General features: G+C 38.4%; 1 protein-coding gene across 14 annotated transcripts in view; it reads left to right on the top strand.

Annotated features, from left to right (window-relative positions):
* The window catches only part of EHBP1 (EH domain binding protein 1), a 224,372-nt gene that overhangs the window by 150,893 nt on the left and 53,980 nt on the right, over positions 1 to 19,499 (top strand). For all 14 annotated transcript variants that reach the window (XM_071740117.1, XM_071740116.1, XM_071740118.1 and 11 more), the window contains one exon: positions 1,027 to 1,170. In XM_071740117.1, coding sequence (XP_071596218.1) covers positions 1,027 to 1,170 — 144 coding nt within the window. The remainder of the gene's footprint in view (positions 1 to 1,026; positions 1,171 to 19,499) is intronic.

Raw genomic sequence — 19,499 nt, forward strand, 5'->3', positions numbered from 1 at the left:
GAAGATGGTTTCAAGGCCCTTGCCATCTTTCTACTGAGTATTGCATGCTGAAGTAAAAATTGGAAAAACATCTAGTAATTGATCCGTATTAAAAAAATATAAAATTTTGATTAGCTTAAAATATACCAAATGTATAAATTTCCGAGCATGGCTTTAAAGACAGTTGTCTGTTATCTTCTGTACATTTATCTTCTGTGCATTATGGTAGGAAAATCTCAAGTGTGAGCCTCAGTGTTAACCTGGAACACTCAACTGATGGTTAGACTCAGCCACTGCAATTTCCACATGGATGTTCTAGGAGCACAACCTTCAACATCTGTCTTGCTGTACTCTTGTGTAAAGGTCTAGAGATGGATTTTCCCAGAGTCTTCAGAGCTGACCTTGACAAAGTAGTTAGCACTTTGGAGTAGTTAGCACTTTGGAGTGTATATATATATATTTATATACATATATATGAGCTGCTCATGGTGACTATGCAGAAGCCCCCCTTCTGTTATATTGAAATATAGTTGGTCAGGTATGAAGAAGGGACTTTCTTGTGGACATGCACAATAGAAGTAGAAGCAGATATTTTTCCAGGCCTTTTGCCTTGCACTCAGCTTTTTTGTGTTCAGTTTAGGTTATAAATGAGTGATACCTATATAAGTAGCCAACAAAGCATTGTATTTGCATACATATTAAAGTAAATAAGTAAACACATAGCACATTTAACATAGCTTCCATGAAACCAATTATTTTTTTTCCACAGCTGCAGTTTAAAGGCATTAAACGTTGATAGAAATTAAGTTTTAAGGGGAGGGAAGAGAAGTCTTATTTACATTATAAAGGCCTATGACTTCTTTTTAATTTTACATTTTGATCATCTTTACTTTTAATTTCTGTAGAATGCTCTGTCACCTCATGAAGCTGTAATACATGTGACTCCTGACCTTTATTATATAGGAAGGCTTCTGGCTATTAACTACTGTATAAACATTAAGTACCCTGGGGCTGCCTTGCTGTTAATTATATTTCTTTATTTTTAAGCAACGAATGTTGTCAAGACAGGAAGAACTTAAAGAACGAGCAAGAGTTCTGCTTGAACAAGCAAGAAGAGATGCAGCTTTAAAGGCAGGGAATAAGCAGCTAACCAACACGATCGCCCCAGCCCGCAATAAGCAGCTGAATGATGTAAGAAATACTGGCCACTATGGCAGTTTACATAGTTAAAGTTTATTATGTATGCCTATACTTATGGAGGGGGAGCATGTCACTGCAGAATAGATCTTTTCCGTGCTGAATTGCTCTCATGTGTCAGATACTCTTCACTTTCAAAGCCTGTTTTTCCTGGTGTTACGGCCAATCCCTTAGACTTGACTGGAAGCAGAGGTCTGTGGGCACCTTCTGTGATTGGCACTACTGTTCTTAATGGGGCAAAAACCAAAAGTTACTTGTTAAATGATAGTGTAGTAATTTATGCTATTTTTTATTACTTTTCTTGTTTCACTTAATGTAAATGCATTCCCTGAGCCTGTGATGTCAGCTACTTGGTGCTTCATAAGTGTGGCTGCAGTGAATGAAGCTGCTTGTGACAGTCTTATAAAAGAGTTGGTGGAATAATTCCTTTTTATCACCAAAGTTGATTATGCTGGTGAGATGGGAAAGTGGAGCTGGGGAACAAGCTCCAGTGTTGAAGCAGCTACGGTTGCACCTCCAGTGGCCTCCATGGTGACCTGGAAGGATGCAAACCCTCTGGAGATGAAAGCTAATTAATTTTTATGCAAACCCTCCCAGTGCGGGTTTTGTGATTCTAAATATTATGCAATAGAGACTGTACTTGCAACTGAGAATGTAAATGTAACTGAGAATGTAAATGAAAAATACCAATACAGAGAAAGGCTTGACTCTACTTATTCACATCTTTCAGAGCCTAGTCCTGAGGGGAAGATTCTAATAAATGGGTTCCCATAAATGGGATCATACAATCAAAAAATGAAGACGGCAATTTACATGTCTCATTTCATTCCCTTAACTGGCTTGGACCTGTGCTGTGCTTCTTTTTTTCTTAACAACCCTTCTCCCCAAACGAATGCTTCCTGTTTTTCAAAATATATTCATATATGCAGACAAGTCTGATTTGTATAATGACAACATAGTGATATATAAGCAAGTTTTTATTACTTTGTATTTCATTTTTCCTAGATAAGTATATTTTAGTATAAAATTCACTTTGGATTTTTTTGTAATTAGTTTCTCGTAAAGAAAATGGCATTAGAGGAGGGATACTATAGGCAACTACTAAGGCAGAAACAGCTGTAATTAAAGTTGCCTAACATTTTCTTTACAGTCTTGTACTTTCAAAGGTTTTACAACTTTGCTAGGATTTCATTGTTTGAGCTGAAATTTTCCCCGTCAGCTCCCTGCCTTGAGGTAATTTTAAATTTTTTTTTCCTTCAAAAAAAAAAAACCAAAACATGTTCAGCTGTTTCTTGAACTGGGTTAGATAAAGGTTTTATCCATGTAAAAAAATGCCATATGGGAAGAAGGCTTCACCCCTTTGAAGAATCTCTTCAAAATACTCAAAGTTGTGTTGGTAGCACAACCTAGTCAGAGAGCCTTAATGTTCAGAAAAGTTGGTGACAGTAAGAACTGACTGTATGAACACAGCACAGCAAGAACATCATTTACTATTGCTCCTCTATGGATCAGGGCCCATTTTGATGCAGATTGTAGTATTGAAAAGCAAAACTTTCCCTTTTAGACTCAAACTCTTTCTGATGAAATCCAAACAGGAGGAAAAAGAGCTGCCCCACTGGCATGCAGAGGAGAGATGCCTGGAAAGGATGGCAAGGAGGCAGGTGGCTATGTGAAGTTAGACAGAAATGGAGACTCTCTAGGCCATGAAAACCAGCTGAAGGTTAGTTGGGGACAGTTCTCAGGGCAAGAGTCAGGCTTGTGCAGTAGAGGCAGCCAGATTACATTACCCATGGGACCTTATTTCATTTATTACAGAAACTGAAAGCTTAATTAGAAACCTGCAGGAAAGAGAAGGGCGATCCTTCAGGGTTGGTCTGCAGAGACAAAATTTCTTGCTTCCTCCATCAGCAGCTCTTTACAATGTTGGGAAAGTGCTTCCAACCCAACATACTGTAGGTGGCAGATTCCTTGATTTCTGAATTTCAACCCAAGATGCTTGGAAGTTTTGAATGCACTCAGCTGTAGTCAAGCCAAGGAAAACCATACTGGCAGTAAATGGTCCTGGACTCTCTGAAATCCTGGGCACTCTTGAGCAAACAGGTTGTGGGCACTCTTGACTTGAGTTGACTGTTGCATAAAAATAGCAAAAGCTCCTTAGCTTAGAGGGATATTGTGAAGATGTAATTTGGCAACTCCTAGAAATTATACTGAAGAGTGTCATAGAAATGCTCTGGAGGAAATTTATAATTCTGTATTCAGATAAAAGCTTAATGTATTTTAAACAAGATATAGTGCAGACAGTGAAAGATGAGGGTTAAGTGAGATACTGAAGAGTTGCTCATTCACTGAACATTGTCAGTTGTGGCCACTGAAAAAAAACAAGTATCCAGAAGGGAAAAAAAGCATGTCTTATTGAGTTAAAGACTATATAAAATGACAACAAATGCCAGCTAGTGTGATTTTGACATTCTTTAAATTTTCAGTGCTTGAATTGCCAAGCTCAACATTCTCCTAATGCTTTTCAGTAGAAAACATACATTGAGGGGGAGGGTTTCTTTAATAGAGACTGATATAGTATTTAGATTCCATGTGTTATATGAAGTTGATATATAATATATAGAATATAAGGCTGTATATAGCATATACATATGTTATACGTGTTATATACATTTTCATACATGTGTATGTTCTGAATGAGGATGTATGTATGCATCAGCATAAATAGAAATAGAAAAGATACATTGATTTCTCTCTTTCTTTAACATATTTCATCTTCATACAGGTGAGATATTTCCATTTGATGTAGTTGTGCCAGTTCACTACAGGCCTGCTTTTTTTTGTCAGAAAATAGGGAAGACTTATTTCTATTCTGTGTTTTTAGATCATTAAGATTGATAATAAGGACTTTGACTCAAACCAGTGTTGTATGTGTCAGTCTGGTGTGCAGTAATGTGTAGTAAGTGGTGCATTATGATAATGAGAATCGGCATTTAGCAGTGGGAATTTGAGTAGGCTAATTTTTTAAGTAAGATAACTTTAAAGAGGTAGTCCAAGGACAGTACTTTCACAAGTAATTCTTGACGTTGGCAATTGCACTTTTGCAATAGCTTCACAAAAAGAGCTTTAAACAGCCCAGTCCTTCAGAGTGTAAACTGAAAGTCAGTCACCCTCTCAAAGCTAAGAAGTCTGCAGAGTCTTTAATTACTTTTGAAAATCTTGTCTCCTAGGCCTTGCTGTTACCACTTTACATTTGTCATATGAGAACTATGAATTGCTGTTTTCTTAGTAAACAAGTGAGAACAATACACAGTGCTGGGGGTTGTATCGCTACTTGAGGTCAACAAAAGAAAGGAAATTTCCATGTCTGTCCCATGGTCAGAAATGCAGGTTACTTGGTATGCGCTTGCTTGATGTGTTTTGCTGAAAATCTTCTTTGGAAAAAACAGTGTTCATTTTTCTCCTCTAGAGCACAGAGCAAATACCATAGACCTTCTTCAGACCCCACCCTTCCTCTGGAAGGACCAGTGCTGTGTTATCTTTTTCAGTAGTCAGATACTCTGGGCTTGCTTATATATATATATATATTTTTTTTTTTCCCCTCCTTTTTTTTCTTTTTTCCTGTTTTTTAAATCTCTACCTCTGCTGTAGTACCACCTGTTTTACCATGACATGTCCATTATCTTGGCTATTCACCCCTTTTTCTTGAGTCTTATTTTTGCTGCAATGGTCTTCCATCTTCTTATTTTTCTGCTCTGGGGTTTGGCCCATGTCAGTATTCTCACTTCACTTTGTTTTTTTTTAACTTAGAAGTTTATGAATTTGTAGGAGCAGAAGATTGGCACTGATTTTGCTTTTATTCCTGTTAAGTCAATCCCATTTTTCTCTGAATCATGTATTTCTCATTCCATCTCAAGCTGTATCCTCTTTCCCTTCTTTAGTTTGTCATCTTGTTCTTTTATCTCTCAGATTATATTTCAGCTGTCTGTCCTGACCATAGCTCCCCTCTTCTCCTCTTTAACTTTTCTTCTTAATACCCACTGTCTTTACTCTTTCCTTCCTTTGACGTCTTCCCTCTGTGCCTTCTGCCCCATCATCTTTCATTCCTGTTCAACCCATCTGGTTTAGTCCTGTCATTCTCTGGTTGCTTCCTCTACTGGTATCATATTATCTCCTTTTCTCCCATTGATTTCCTACTTGCAGTGGGGTAGGAGTTTTTTCACTTTTAGGTCTGCTCATTTAGTGCTTCTCAGAAGCCTTCAGTCTGCAAGCTGTATGCATGCCAGGCTGTATGGAGGTATGTAAGCCTGAAGGCAGGTATTTGAAGTCTAAGAAGAGACAGCATTGATCAGAAGCTCCTTGAAAACATGCTCCTGGTTTGGAAGGATCATAGATACGTCCTTAAAATTGATGCAGCCTTCTGGAGGGTGGAAGAATTAGCTTAAGAGCTCTGTGAACAGTTACTGATCCTCTCGTGGATCCCTTTCTCTCTGGTAGATTTATAAACAGCTCAGCCTTTTTCCTTGCTTTCTTGATGTAGGTGTGCATGTAGTGACTCTTTCAGGAGATGCTTCTGTCATTTCCAATCTGGTGTAGCAGCTGTAATCACTTAGCTTTTAACCAGGAGAGCCTTTTTATTAGCTTAGTCATTTTTATTTAACTCACCTTTTCTCATGATTAATATCACAGAGGTAGAAGGGACATATCTGCTCCCACCAGATGCTGTAAAATATCAACCTGTAGTGATGGTTGTTAGCAGGTTGTTAGCATTCCAGCAGCTTGGCTGGAATGAAATGTTGGAAAGGCAAGGAGACTGGAGCTGGTCTGTGCAACCGAACTGGCGAAGTAGCTGGCTAGAGGGGACCACAGCAAGTGGGAAATAATCAGAAGTCATAGGGCTAAACGTGGAGTGTAAACCATAATTCTTGAATGTCAGCAAAACTCCACTGTCAGCGAATATCTGCAAAGGCTGGTAGCAAAATTCTCATCTTGCTCTCCTTTAATCACCGATCCACATAAAGAATGGAAATTTACTGCAGCAGTCTTTTTACTCTGTGAACTCAAATGGCTATGGTTTGTGTGATTTCAGAGAATGGAATTAGGAGTTAAGAAATGCACAGGCAACTTTAAGTAACCTCCTTTGTATATATGCATTATGATGCAGTCTTTAATTATGTGATCACATACGATTTTCCCCAAAGCAATTGTGTCTCATTTAGCTCAGAGGGCTGAGGTGATGGAGAAGGCTGTTTGTCCAGAGGACCTCTGTCCTTCTGGTTGCAGAAGCTGGAAGGTGTGGGGAAAACGAAGCAGGAATTGCAAGGAGCAAAAGGGTGAGGTCACGGTTAAGGTGTTTGAAAGAATTAAATTCATTGCTGCCTTTGCCTCAGAGTTCCTGATCAGCACTGCTAGGTCTTTTAAACCAAACTTCCTCCAAGTGATCATTAATTGTGCGTCCTTCCTTTTTGGATTGCAAAGGTTTGATTTGCAGATGTATCCGAGTATGTCGGGAAAATCAATTGGAGCTGTGCTTGAGACACATAAAGGGCTGCATAAAGCTTAGTATACTGAAAAGAGCACAGGTAATAGGCTTCCCAGAGTGAGCACCCAGTGTTAGATCCTTTTAGCTGGATCTCTCTCTCAGTTCTCATCCGAAGAACAGGGTAATAACACCACCACAGGGTGTTGTGCGAAGGGAATGTGATTAATGCTTTTGAGGCACTTAAATACCGTAGTGATGAGCACTATAGAAAAGCCCTTGAAGAAATTAATAATTCTGTCCACAGAGCAAGATTTGAATATTGTGGAGTAAAGAATGGTGCTACATACTTATGGGCTTACATATTGAACAGTGAAAGTAAACCAAAGTATTGAATACCACTGAGTAGAGCTCAGATCTGGACTGAATATCAGCAGAAAGTAAAAGTAAAAGGGGGTGCCCTGACAAGGCTCTGTATCTCACAGATACAGAGTGGGACAAAAATTAAGACTGTGCTCAGGATTATTTCTGGCATCTCTTAAATCATGTGTCGTATTGGTTTAAGTAGTTTTTGCAACTTGATAGCTTTACCAGAGAACACTGTATAGCATGGAATTAATTAAAAATAGTGCTCATCTGGCAAAGGATGTGTTTTCATTCCTAAGATAAGCCCCAAATTGTTCCTAATTTGGGGTTTGCTTGAGCTAAGGATTCCTCCTTGGTGAATCTAGGTGTGGGACTGGGCTCCTCAAATTTTGCATGTTTAGGATTTAGCATAGATTCTGGTATGCAGGAGTTCATTAGCGTGATAACCTAGAGGGAATTGCTCTGTCCTCTGCCTCTTGTGAAATAGAAAAACAGTAATTCCTTCTTTACAGCAGCATTCTGAGGTTGACTACACTAAAAATTGTGGGAGACTCCATTTATACACTAAGTATTTAAAACTAACTTGATATAAACTGAAGGGGGGCTTTACAGAGAGCAATCCTTACACCGCTGCTCTGCTGCAATGCAACTGTCGCTACCCTGCTTTCTGCACGGAGAGAGATTCGGTTTTGTCTCTCTCTGCTACCATTATTTCATATTTATTTGAGTTGAATGACAGCTATAGGTGCACAAATATACATTTAAAAAAAACAGTTTGAAAAGCAGTGGGTACTAGTAGGATTTGCAGATGCCAAGTACCTCACCAAAAGTTGTTACCTCCAAACATGCAAACACTGTCTGCATGCAGCAGGCAGCAGGCTATGCCATGAGATTGTTTCTTTCTGCTCAGAATATTGCTTTTTATTACTCCCCTGCTCAAAGGACTTGTTGCAGCTGTATCTAATTCATATTTAATAAGCTCTTTCTACTTAAGGTGTCAATCTGTTTTGCCGATTACTTTTCATTTTCATAAATATTTGAGTGCAAAATGGTAACTTTTTTTTTTTTTTTTTTTTGCATCCACAGTGGGCTAGTGGAAATTGAAGTCTTTTTAAAAAAGCTTCAGAAAGTGGCAAAATCCAAAAGGAGATGAGTTGTATGCTCTTTCCCTAATTTTGTTGGTATACATTTTCACATGCCAGCCACAATTAAATAAAAACAAAGCATTATTTTAAATGCTCAGAGGAAAGCTTTAATAAATGTACCCTTTTATTCATCATGTCCCACAAAACTCTGCCCATCTTGAGCTAATAAAGCTCCTAACTGTCCTGCTGTAATATGTGACAGAAAAGTAAACTCTAATCAACATGACCAAAAGTGGCACAGAATGTGAATCTCTGACAGGAGAAACAAAACCAGGATATTTTATTTTTTTTTAAAGGCTCCTTAAGCTCAGGTTAGCATTGCAAATATTTTTTCCTCCAAATATTTTAACTGATTCTTGAAAATGAGTACTGAATAGCTTTGTTCAGTAATTTTTATTTCTACATGAAACCAGCATCCCTACTTCTGTTGCATTAGGAAAGTCATCTAGCTTATCACTAGAATGTTGCTTTTTTCAATCTCAGTTGGAAAATAAATCTGTGACTGAGGTGGTAATGTTAATTCATTTAAGGAAACACTCACAAGTTATTCCCATTTATTTTTCTTTTTTTTTTAAAAAAAAAAAGAGAGAGAGTAAAGCTGGTCCCTATTAATTAAACATCTAACATGAATTTATTGAGGTGCAGGACTTTGCAGATGGCAACCTTGGTCTTTTAATATTAATTGGAAAAATATTGATCGAAAAAAGACTGGTCTGTCCTGCTGGTAATTGTGACCAGATTTAGATATGATCACTAGATCTTCCTGAGATTACAAAGAAGCAGTTACCATCTAATTGGTAAAAAGATTGAACATTATTTTGGTAATCCCTGAGCTTTGGTAACTTATTCCCTGTTGTTCATTTATATGTCTTGTCTGTGCGCCACTATAAAGTGGTTAAATATGGTTTAAGCTGATAAGACTATGCTGTATAGTATTTACATTTCATGAGCATTCCAAGTTTTATAGCTGTTTTAACAATATACTTTACTTTAAATGAAGGTTAGACCTGCTGACTGAACACTTCAAAACCACAACTGAACTGATATTTACTTCTTTATTGTGACACACTAAGGTTGAGATATCCTGATCTCATTTCCTTGATGGCAAGAACAAACAAGTTGTTTTATTTAACATTACTCAATACATAAAACCAAAAATAATCTGTAACTTTCCAAGAAGGTTCTCCATCTTTTGACTTCATATTTGATCTGTTTGAGCACTTTCTTACTGTGAAGATGTGATATTTCACTGTACAAAAATACTGCTATAGACATCTTCCTGACGTAGCTGGGAAAATAAATCAATTAGTGCAAGTAAACTCATTTCTAGGAAGAATTAGTATGCACTGTCAGTTTTATACCAGGAGGGATTTAATGAATAAAGTGTAACCTTTGATAATGCAAGACAAATGTTACACAGTCTGAGTTTTAGATATAAATGTTTGAGATTCCCAGCTGAATATTATTGCTGTTATTTCCACAAGCTGTATCTATCTACACCACTTAAGCATCTGGCCTAGATATATAAGTAAATGTTTTTTTTATTATGTGGCTATAAATTCAATGCACTGTGCAGTCTGCAGCCATAACATTAACTTGCACGCTCACAGAAATAGGCTGTCAATTTATTAACTGAATTTTAAGATTGTCTGAACAACATTAGTTCAAAAACTTAAGCATCTTCTCTCTGATTGTAAATATTAGCAAAAAAGGGGTCTCCGTGTTCCAGAGCTCTTCCTTTGTGTACAAAGCAAGACCTGGGTTTCATAGCATCTGGAATGCTCTTTTTCTATCCTTGCTAATAACTGTGGAGGTTTTCTGTGTGGATGTTCAGCACACACTGTTGTGAATCCCAGGATGATAACGCCATTACTTAGAGCTGTATTTTGCATTGCCTATTCTGTTATTGCTCAGCATGCACAAGGGTAGAGTTAAAATCTTTATTCATTTCATTTAAAAATGTTTCTTTTGTTCTCCTTATCATGTTCTGGCTTTCCCAAGGATATATGCCTTGAACGAAAAGTCACATGTGCATTACTAATTGTGTGCCATTGTATTTACAGTTCCTAGTGGTGGCACTGTGAAGCTACTAATTCTTTTGCTTCACTTGATGTAAAATAATCTGAGTGTCTTTGATAGCAGTGAAACAGTATTAATTGTTTTGTACATTTCTTGGTCACTCTTCTTAGGTGGTCTTCATAATCTATTAGAACTTTCAGCCAGATTTTTGTAATGTCATGCCTCCAGCAGTGATTAAATTGGTAATTAATGAACAGTCCTTGGCAACATAAACCACATCCCGTTAATTTTCCCTTTTGAGTTTTTAGAAGTTGTCGTCTCTGTCAGAAAGCATTGCGCCACCTTGCTACGGCCCCTTGGCATGAAACCACAACGGCTTGATTTTTTGCAGCCATTAGTAGATCAGAGCAGTAATTTCACAGTATTTTGGTCAGGGTAATTATAGTACCAAGTACCGAGTAGAGTTGGGAATTCACACAAGAAGTCCAGAAATACCAGGTGAGCTTCCTTGTGTTCACTGGGACGTTATGATTAGTTTAATTGGGCTTTGTTTGATTTCAGCCGCAGAGACTCTTTGTGCCACGGCACTGCAGCCACTTTCCACTTTAGTGTTTCTGACCTGCATTGACAGGAACTGGTGCAAAAATGAACTCTTTGAAGTGGGACTCTTTGGAGAGGGCAAGTAAAAAAGGGGAAAAGTGATGTGTAAATAGTTTACTGTAGCAAAGTTCAAACCAGAATTGAATACCCTGCATTTTGCAGGTGATACGATTCAAGTTCTCTTATGTTTTCAGCCGGAATGGATAATATAATATGTCTTTGTTGGTGCAAATGTTTAGTAAACTGCTGCATTAAAAAATGCAATCTTTTTTTTCTTTTTTTAATTGCTGCCTTTTGTATAGCACCTGCTGTTCTACCTTCCTTTGAAGATACAGTTGTTTCTCCCACCAGAAATACTGTGAATCATCTCTTTGGTCCTGCAAACAAATCTGGGCAAATGCATTAATGAGACTGCAGCTGCATGTAGGAGTTCACATGTCACAAAATAGTAGGTACAGGCATTCATACTTGAGTGACTGACTATAGGTGTAGCAGCCTTCAGCAGTACATTGTGCACATTAAAGTTTAAATAGTCACTTGCCTGTTGGCTTCTGAATGAAAGGACTGTCACTGGTCACTTCTCCTGAAGCCTTAATGAAACCAAATAGTTTGCTACGAGTTTGGGCCTAACCATTGGGGTGTTTCATGCAGTCTTGTCAGTTGATGTTCATGAATTGACTTGAACGGAGATCAAAGTGTTTCTCAAAATGGAGAAGCGGGGAGAGAGACAGCTCCTTCAATTGCACCACAAGAGCTAATCAAGCCATCAGTTCTTTATGCACTCTGCATGCCTTTAGAATTTAATACCCAATGGTTTGTCAGGACAAATTGAAATTCGGGATTGGGAGGGGGTGGGAGGGCGGGGGGTGTCCCTCCTCAGCCGGCTGCAAATAAAATCCATGCTGCAATCTTCTGGAGGCTCGTTTTGGCAAATTTTATTATTTAATGTAAAACTGCAATGTTGATTAAATATTTGGAGTTGGAAAAAAAAAGTTAAGGTAAAGGATTCAACGGGCGTTGTACATCTTAGAGCTGATTAAAGATCCAGGTTTAAAGCGAAAGAGAAACTAAGCTCAGCGTGATTTTTTTTGTTTCTTTGATTGCTAATGAACTTTTTTGCTGAAACATTTTAAATTGGATTCAGAAGATAGTTTTTTGAGTGTCAGTTAAAACAAAGTCATGTGAAAATGCCTCCCTCCCTCCCTCTCTCTCTCTCTTTTTAATTGATATGATTTAGGCAGAAGAAAATGGTAAGGAGGATTTTTCTATTGCAGAAGCAATTTTTAAGGGATTTAGTCTTATTTAGCCTGAAGGTCTTCACACTAATGAGAGCACTTAAGTTACGTCCAGGCGTTGATTAGACAGCTCATCTATCAACTGGAGCATGAGAATTTGTATTTTAGGTACCTTTTATGCGTTATAAATGTATATGCTTTTTTTATTACTTTACGTTTTGTTTTCCGCAAATTTTTAATTACTTGCTTTCACATCCAAGGTGACTGTAATGCAGCTGACAGAGCACAAATGGTAATGGGGGAATACTCTACATTTGATGAGAAATACTATCGAAACTGTATCTGTAAGAACTGGGATGCCAGGTGCAAATTGCTACCCAGATACATTGGCTAAAACGGCCACAAGCCTCCTTAAGGTCTTAAATACGTTAATTCAGGGAATGCATCATTATTTACATTAAAAAACACCCAGCCACCACCCCACAAAAAATTTGTGAAGACTTTCTCTACCTGTAAGGTTTTTTGCTGTGTTTAAATTACAATAGCATCTTAATTGTTTCCTGAATCATTCTGAAAAGTACAGCTTTTGTAACTTTTTGACATTTGAGGTTTAAAAAAAAAAAATTAAAACGTTGCCACCAGCTTGCACTATGAGCAGCCTGTAATAACAGTTAAAAAAGCTTTCTGAACTATTTGACAAGATTTCTTAGTGCTGAGGCCATATGCTGTAGCCTTTAAGCTATTTCTTCCTATCAGTTTCATTATCACCTGCCTCTGAGTCTCCAATATCATCAGTAAGCACATGCAGAATCATAATTATGCCATGTACAAGTTCTTTGATAACATGTACAGTTTTCTTCTTAATTCTTTATCAAATGCATTGATCGTGGCATGTGTGCATTGATCCAGGTCCACCATCTGGCTGTGTGTGATAAGCACAGTGGCATCTTTGCATTTCCACTGTCATTCATTGCGCTACAATTTGGCTGCAGGGGAGTAGTGGCTGGGATTAGCCCTGTTCTGCTACTTACTTGCATTTTAAGTTGACACCTCTACAGCGGCTCAGACCACATTACAAACTGAAACACATACGCACGACTTAGTGATGTGACACTCCTCAATAAGCTTACTCCACTAGCTACTCAACAATCTGTAATTGGATTTGTAGGAATAACAGCAAAAGATTTCCTAAGAATTGCTGGGGACAGAAGGTGAAGTTTTCTCATTATTGGCAAAAGGCTAGGTATAGATCCTAGGCGATTGGTATTTTCCATTAAAAACAAGCTGCCAGCAGTTTGCAGGACATTTTCAAAAAAACCCAGCAAAACAGCATCCAGGGAGGCACAGGGTTTACACTTGTTCTCTCCATTCTCATCACATGCAAGCAGACTGAGATCCCAGCACCCTCCCCAGAAAATTAAGAGAAGCGGGGGCGGAGGAGGGGGGAACAACAACTTTCGGAGGCGCCCTGCAGCCTGCTCCGCTTTGTTCAGCTGGGAGTGAACCGGGAGCATTCCTCAGGAGGGCACGTCCTCCTCTCTCCCGGCACGGGGTTGCCCGCCTGAGAAGGAAGCTTCCCAGGATGGCAGTCGGAAAGATGCTGCTTTGCAGCTTACACGTCCCATACACTTGCCAAAAGTCTTTGTTTCATAACGCCACCTTTTTTTTTTTTTTTTTTTTTTTTTTTTTGGTTGTGTTTTTTTGTTGGTGTTTTTTTTTTTTTTTAAATTATAAAGTCAAGTTTACACAAGAGAAAATCCCTTAAGTGGAGCTCAATGAATGTTGACTCCTACAATGAGTAAGCAGCTTCTTTAACTTCTGTCTGTAACGCAGCTGTGGGGAGGCTCAAAAAATACCATCTTTAGACCTATTGATCTCAGATCAGACGTTATTCCCTGTCTGGATGATGGCACTATTTCAGAATATTTCTCGGGCCTGCACACTTGAGCCCCTGTTTGTTGGTAACGCCAATAGCAGTGACAGCCGTGGTGACAGGCGTAACATGCTTCTGCATCCTGACGCCTTAGGTGATTGTTGTCCTTAATTATACTTCCCAGATGAGGGATAGCACAAACTTGCCTAAGCAGAGAAAATTCCAGGGAAGAAGTTAGCAGAGGGCTTTGTTTGCTGCTTTTGGTTAAGGTTGACTTTCTCAGTGATCTTGGGAGCCCTGTTGGTAGGCAAGGCTGCCCTCGCATTGTTTGCCGGGAGAGCACCTGGCTCTCAGAATCTGTGCAGGTGAGTGAGGAGGAAATCTGAAGGAGTATTTGGAGTTAAATAGTTCAGCCTGTCCTTAAAACTTGCCATAGAGCCAAGTGCAGTGTGAAATAGAAGTGCTTGCCTTGATCGTCATGAGATGGGCAGCCACCAAAGGGTTAAATGAGTTAAATCTTATTTATCTGAATAGAACTGCAGGGCTGTTTTGCAGAATGCTCTAGCACAAATACCTATGGTTCACTTTGACGTTACAATTTTTTTGTTGGTTTCTTTACTTTAAATACTTGAACTGTTAGACCTTTTACTTTTTTCTCTGAGAAAGATGTATTTGTACCAGATTAGAAAAGCTAAACTGTTTCTTTACATTGAATAATCAGCCTGTCATGACAAATCTATCTCCTTCTGCATGAGTAGGTGCCAGTTTGACTAGCTTCTTTTAGGCTCACACTGGGTTTTAAGCTGGATCCATGTGCATGACTGGCAGTGCGTTTGTTGGGCCAGATCTAAGGAGCCAGAGAGCGTTCAGCTCCTTTTTTGCCTACAAAAGAGCAGCCAGACAGCCAGCAAGAGGCCTTGGATGTAGCACAAGGTGATACTTAGTCAGCCATTCTTTTTGTCAAAAATTTATATTTTTTTCAGTCAGTAAAATAAGAGTTCCTCGACTTCCAAGTGACATGAAGAATTAAATTATCAGTGGACTGCATTTCTACAGCCAGCATTTTTCACACCAGAAATACAGTACCAAGTGAATATAGTTTTCCAGATCAGCATAGCTTATATTATAAAAAAGAAATAAAGATTAAAAATTTCCGGCTAACATTTCTTTAAAAATACCACCTAGCTTTAACAAAAAGTTTTCTGTTTTTACAGCCACACAACCCCGTTTTATTGTGAATTTGAGGGCTTTTTTTTTCTTAAAGGGGACAGCTTTGTTAAGACATTGTTTGTGATTCCTCCAGTTTTAGACTACAAGCTACTTCTGTTTTCCTTCTGTTTTGTCTCATCAGTGCCATAGACTGTAAGCCAATAGCTGCTTCTTTATGACTAGTGATGTGATACTTTGGGGGATATATATTTGTGAAAAAATATTTTCAAGACACTAAGCAAAAAGACAGAAAATAGCTAACATATTTATGTCTGTCTTTACTGGCCACTTCCTATATTCTGACTAGCCGTGGAAATCCCAAGCCAATGCACTTTTTGTTTATGTTGAACGTCCCCTGCTTAGCAATTCATATTTTGCTTGCTACCTGTGTATTTTGAGCTGTTCTGAAACGGTAGTAGAGACCAAACATTAATGTGGTCTCCAGGGTGATCAAAGATTTAATCTGACCAGATGGGACAAACTTGAGAAAGATTTTGACTTTCCACTCTGTTTTGCAACAAGAAAGACTGATTTTTTTTCTCCTATCCGTTCTTTGTTAGAAAAGGCAGAGATCAGGCCATCCCCAGGGAAATGAGCAGGTGTGGCCATTTACAAGCATGTCTGGTTATATTATAAACCAACATAAGAAAAGTTTGAAATGGTTTGAAAAGATCTGCTAAACAGTTTTAATGTTTCATCCCAAATCCTATTTACTCAAACAAGAGCCGATCAAGGTCACAGTAAAACCCAGCCTGCCCGAACCTTTAAAGCTCGTGTCATTTTTATTTTTTTTTCTTTTTTTTTTTTTTCTTTTTTTTTTTTTTTTTATTATTATTCTTTCTTCTCTGCTGACTGAATAGGTACATTTTGGTAATCCTTGCCTCTGGACAAGCACAGAAGTCTTTTTCTCTCTGAATGGCTAATAACAGAGCCGTTCTTCCTGTCTAATGATGAAAGAGGTGGCAGTCAAGTTCTTTCTCTTAGTTGTACTGTGTATTAGGGTCAGACCATGAACAATTTTGAAACCTACAGCTATGGGAATCACTCATCCTCATAGGTAAAATTCTGTTTTAATTTTGTTGCTGTGGAGTATCACCAGTCTTCCCTCCCTTCCCCCCATTTGTGGACACATTGAAGAACGTTCTTTTTAAACATAAAATAAATGCAGTTTGTGGGATTGTTATTTCAGTAGATAGAGAGAATAATATATTATCAGATTTCTAGTCTAAACTTAGTTTGGATCCTCCCAGAATTCTGCCAAAGGACAATTGAAAATCCCTGGCTGAGGGATTTTTATTATTATTATTATTATTATTATTACTATTATTATTATTACTACTACTACTACCACTACCACTACTACTACAACTACAACTACTACTACTACTACTACTATATAAAATTGCAGAATTGTTAGTGATACAAGGAGATCAGTTTTCTGGGGGTGATTGATTCCCCCTCCCCCTGCAACAACACTCCCCCACTCAGTATTTTAGTGACTTGGTTACCTCTCAGCTTCTACCACTACCGAGCGACGTTGCTGGCCGGGTAATGATCTCAGAAACTGCCCCGCCAGTGTTCTACATTCAAATTCACCTTCCCAAATCCACGGCATCATTTTTGGCCAAACTAATGTCAGTCAATGCTGTCTGCGGCGAGTACAAAAAGGACCCCCTAATGGCAGCCATTTTTATTTGTGTCTTAAGATCCAAAGGCTGCTGAAAGAACAATTGGATAAAGTTGAGGATTGGAGAAGCTTGATTTTCTTGTTCCAGTGAAATGAAACTCGCGTCCTTTTTTTTCTTACCCTTCCCCTTAAAAGCCAGAGTCTGCTAGGGGGTTGTAGCTGTGTCAAAGCCGTTGGGATGCCACTGCTGATCACTTTAATTACTAGGACTAAGGAGGATAAAATTAAAAGTAGCACCATTGAAGCAGTGGAAGAAAGCTTGCCGAGATGTCGGTGAACTGTGAAATATAAAAATTGCATACCAATACATTTTTATAGGAGGGAAACAAGGAATTACATTACTTATTCTTGAAGAGTTTGTCCTTAAATGGTGAAGTTTTCCTCTCTGTGCATCCGCATGGCAGATCTTTAGACCATTACAAAGTAATTGGGGGGAAAATAAGAGGGCGAAGTTTAATGTCTCTTAGGCATGTCAGGTTCATGTCAGAGGGTGAAAGATTTTCCTGAGTTTCCTCTTTAACTGTACAGGAAGAAAATTGCTGTATGTGTGTTTGCGTGGTCCCTTCTTGGTGCAAAACTTCTCCTTTTTAAAAAATACCTATGGTCATGTCTCCTTATCTCTCTCTGTGCTTTCCTTTCCCAAACGCAGGGGATTGATGTGCATTTTAGTAATTGCTCTGTACCTCAAAACTTAATCTACCTACTTTTAGTGCTTTCAGTTTCATTGCTCCTTCCACCAGTGTTTCCTCTGCCAAGATCGGTATCCCAGGGTTCAAATAGCTGAATTGAATTTAAGCAAGAACTGGGCTGTTTTTCTCTTATCCGCTGGTGATGATTGCCTTAATCAGCACAAACACAAGCCACAATAATCTGTGTTTACTCGGAGATCCCCGGGATGTTAATGACTATGCTAATAATTCAGGATGCAAGTTCTCTTTCAGTAGGAGGGGAGAAAAAAGAGAGGGGGGAGAAAATCAGCCTGCTCAGTTTACTACACGTTTTGTCCCACACATGTAACTGGCCTTATTTTAAAGGTGTGTACTGGATGAAATTGTTTTATATTAAACTGCATGGGAGTCTTAATACAAATTTTGCACAGTCCTTCTTAAAGGTCATTTAAATCAAACCCACGAGCTCCTACATCCCAGGAACTGTAAACAGAGGAGATTTGAGCCGTTTTATTTCATGTAAAACTGAATGTAATTTATGTTTACTGGATACCGTGGATCAAAATAAAATCGGTTGCTGTATCAGTTGGCTGGCTAGAAATTAAATTAAATTGATCTATTCTCATGCACAGGAGCAGGGGGGAAGCTTTCCAGTTGCCTTTCTAATGTGTACTTTACCAAATAAGTTTTCGGTAGAACTGTTGCTCTGTTCGGGGAAGTTAGAGGGTGAGAAAGCAAACAAAGCCGATGTGCCATCCCGCTGCCTTGCAGGGCCCAGGCGGAATTGTCTTTCCAGGGGAAGGACATTAAGAGAAAAGTAAATCAAGGCAATCTGATAGGGAATCAGGGCTCTGTCACTCAGAGACAAGATATTGTGCTGTGTCCATATACTTTGTTTACTGTAGGGTTTTATGAGTTGTAACCTGCCCATGCAAGCTGTTAATGAGGCTAAATCTTGCTGCTTGAGGATTGAATTACAGCACACCTCTGGGCTAATGGTTATAAACAGAAAGTCCCATTAGGGCTGCATTCTGATTCAGTCATTTGCATTTTTTCTATTGTGCCGAGAACAATGCTGAGTAAATAGCTACAAACAAACAATTTACATGGAAATGGATAAAGTGTACCTAATTAGTATTTTGTGCTTGTTTTATTAATGATTGCTTAAACTAAATAGCACTTAACAGCAGCTCTCACCAGCATCTGCAGGTGTGGGATGCTCAGTTTCTGGGTTGGTGGGAAAGCTGCCAGCATAGCTTTCCAAAATTGGGCAGTTTGTTATATTCCACTTCGGTCAGGTCAGCTGCCTGTACCTACTTTTTATCCTGTTCGTCGTTTCAATAATACAAACTTATTGGCAGAATTGACTTACAGACAAGCTCTGACTTTGTTGTGCTTATGAGTGTTTTTAATATTGAGGGGAGGGGGAAAACAGCCATAACTTTAAAAAAAAATAATGCTTTTAAGGTGAAAAATGAAATTGTTTCTCATGTTTTAATGTGTTCTTGCAGAATTTATTACATTACGTGTAAGCCATCGTTTTCTTCTTTTTTTTTTAGCTTGGTGGGTCAGTCTTCTTCAAAATTTTGTGTTAGAATTTTTCTCATTTACTTACCTGATGCATTATGGGCTTCAGCATGACACTACTCTCTGCAGTCGTTCCCATATGATCTCTAATTACTAACCAAAGCCCCACTGATAGTGTGTTTCAAAACAATGCAAAAATCTATTCTTCTATGGCAACTATTGTCCTTCCATTGATTTTCATAAGTTTGTTTAAAAAAATATGTAAATACACTGAAGTACAAGGTTTAGATTCTTTGCATGTGTTAGATTTGCTGTTGCTTCACACTTTGAAGTCAGCTCAGCAAATGGAGTAACTGAGAGCAACAAACATCTGGCTTCTTGTCTCAGTTCTGTAGAGAATATTACTCAAACGAGTAATTCAAATTAGTAAAACCTTTTTTATAGCCACGATAAAACTTTTTGTAGTTATTACTTGGAGACAAATGTTTCTGAGAATTTTCATTGAGGTATTTTTATAG

This window comes from Heliangelus exortis, chromosome 3 (assembly GCF_036169615.1).
Source record: "Heliangelus exortis chromosome 3, bHelExo1.hap1, whole genome shotgun sequence".
Lineage (NCBI taxonomy): Eukaryota > Metazoa > Chordata > Aves > Apodiformes > Trochilidae > Heliangelus > Heliangelus exortis.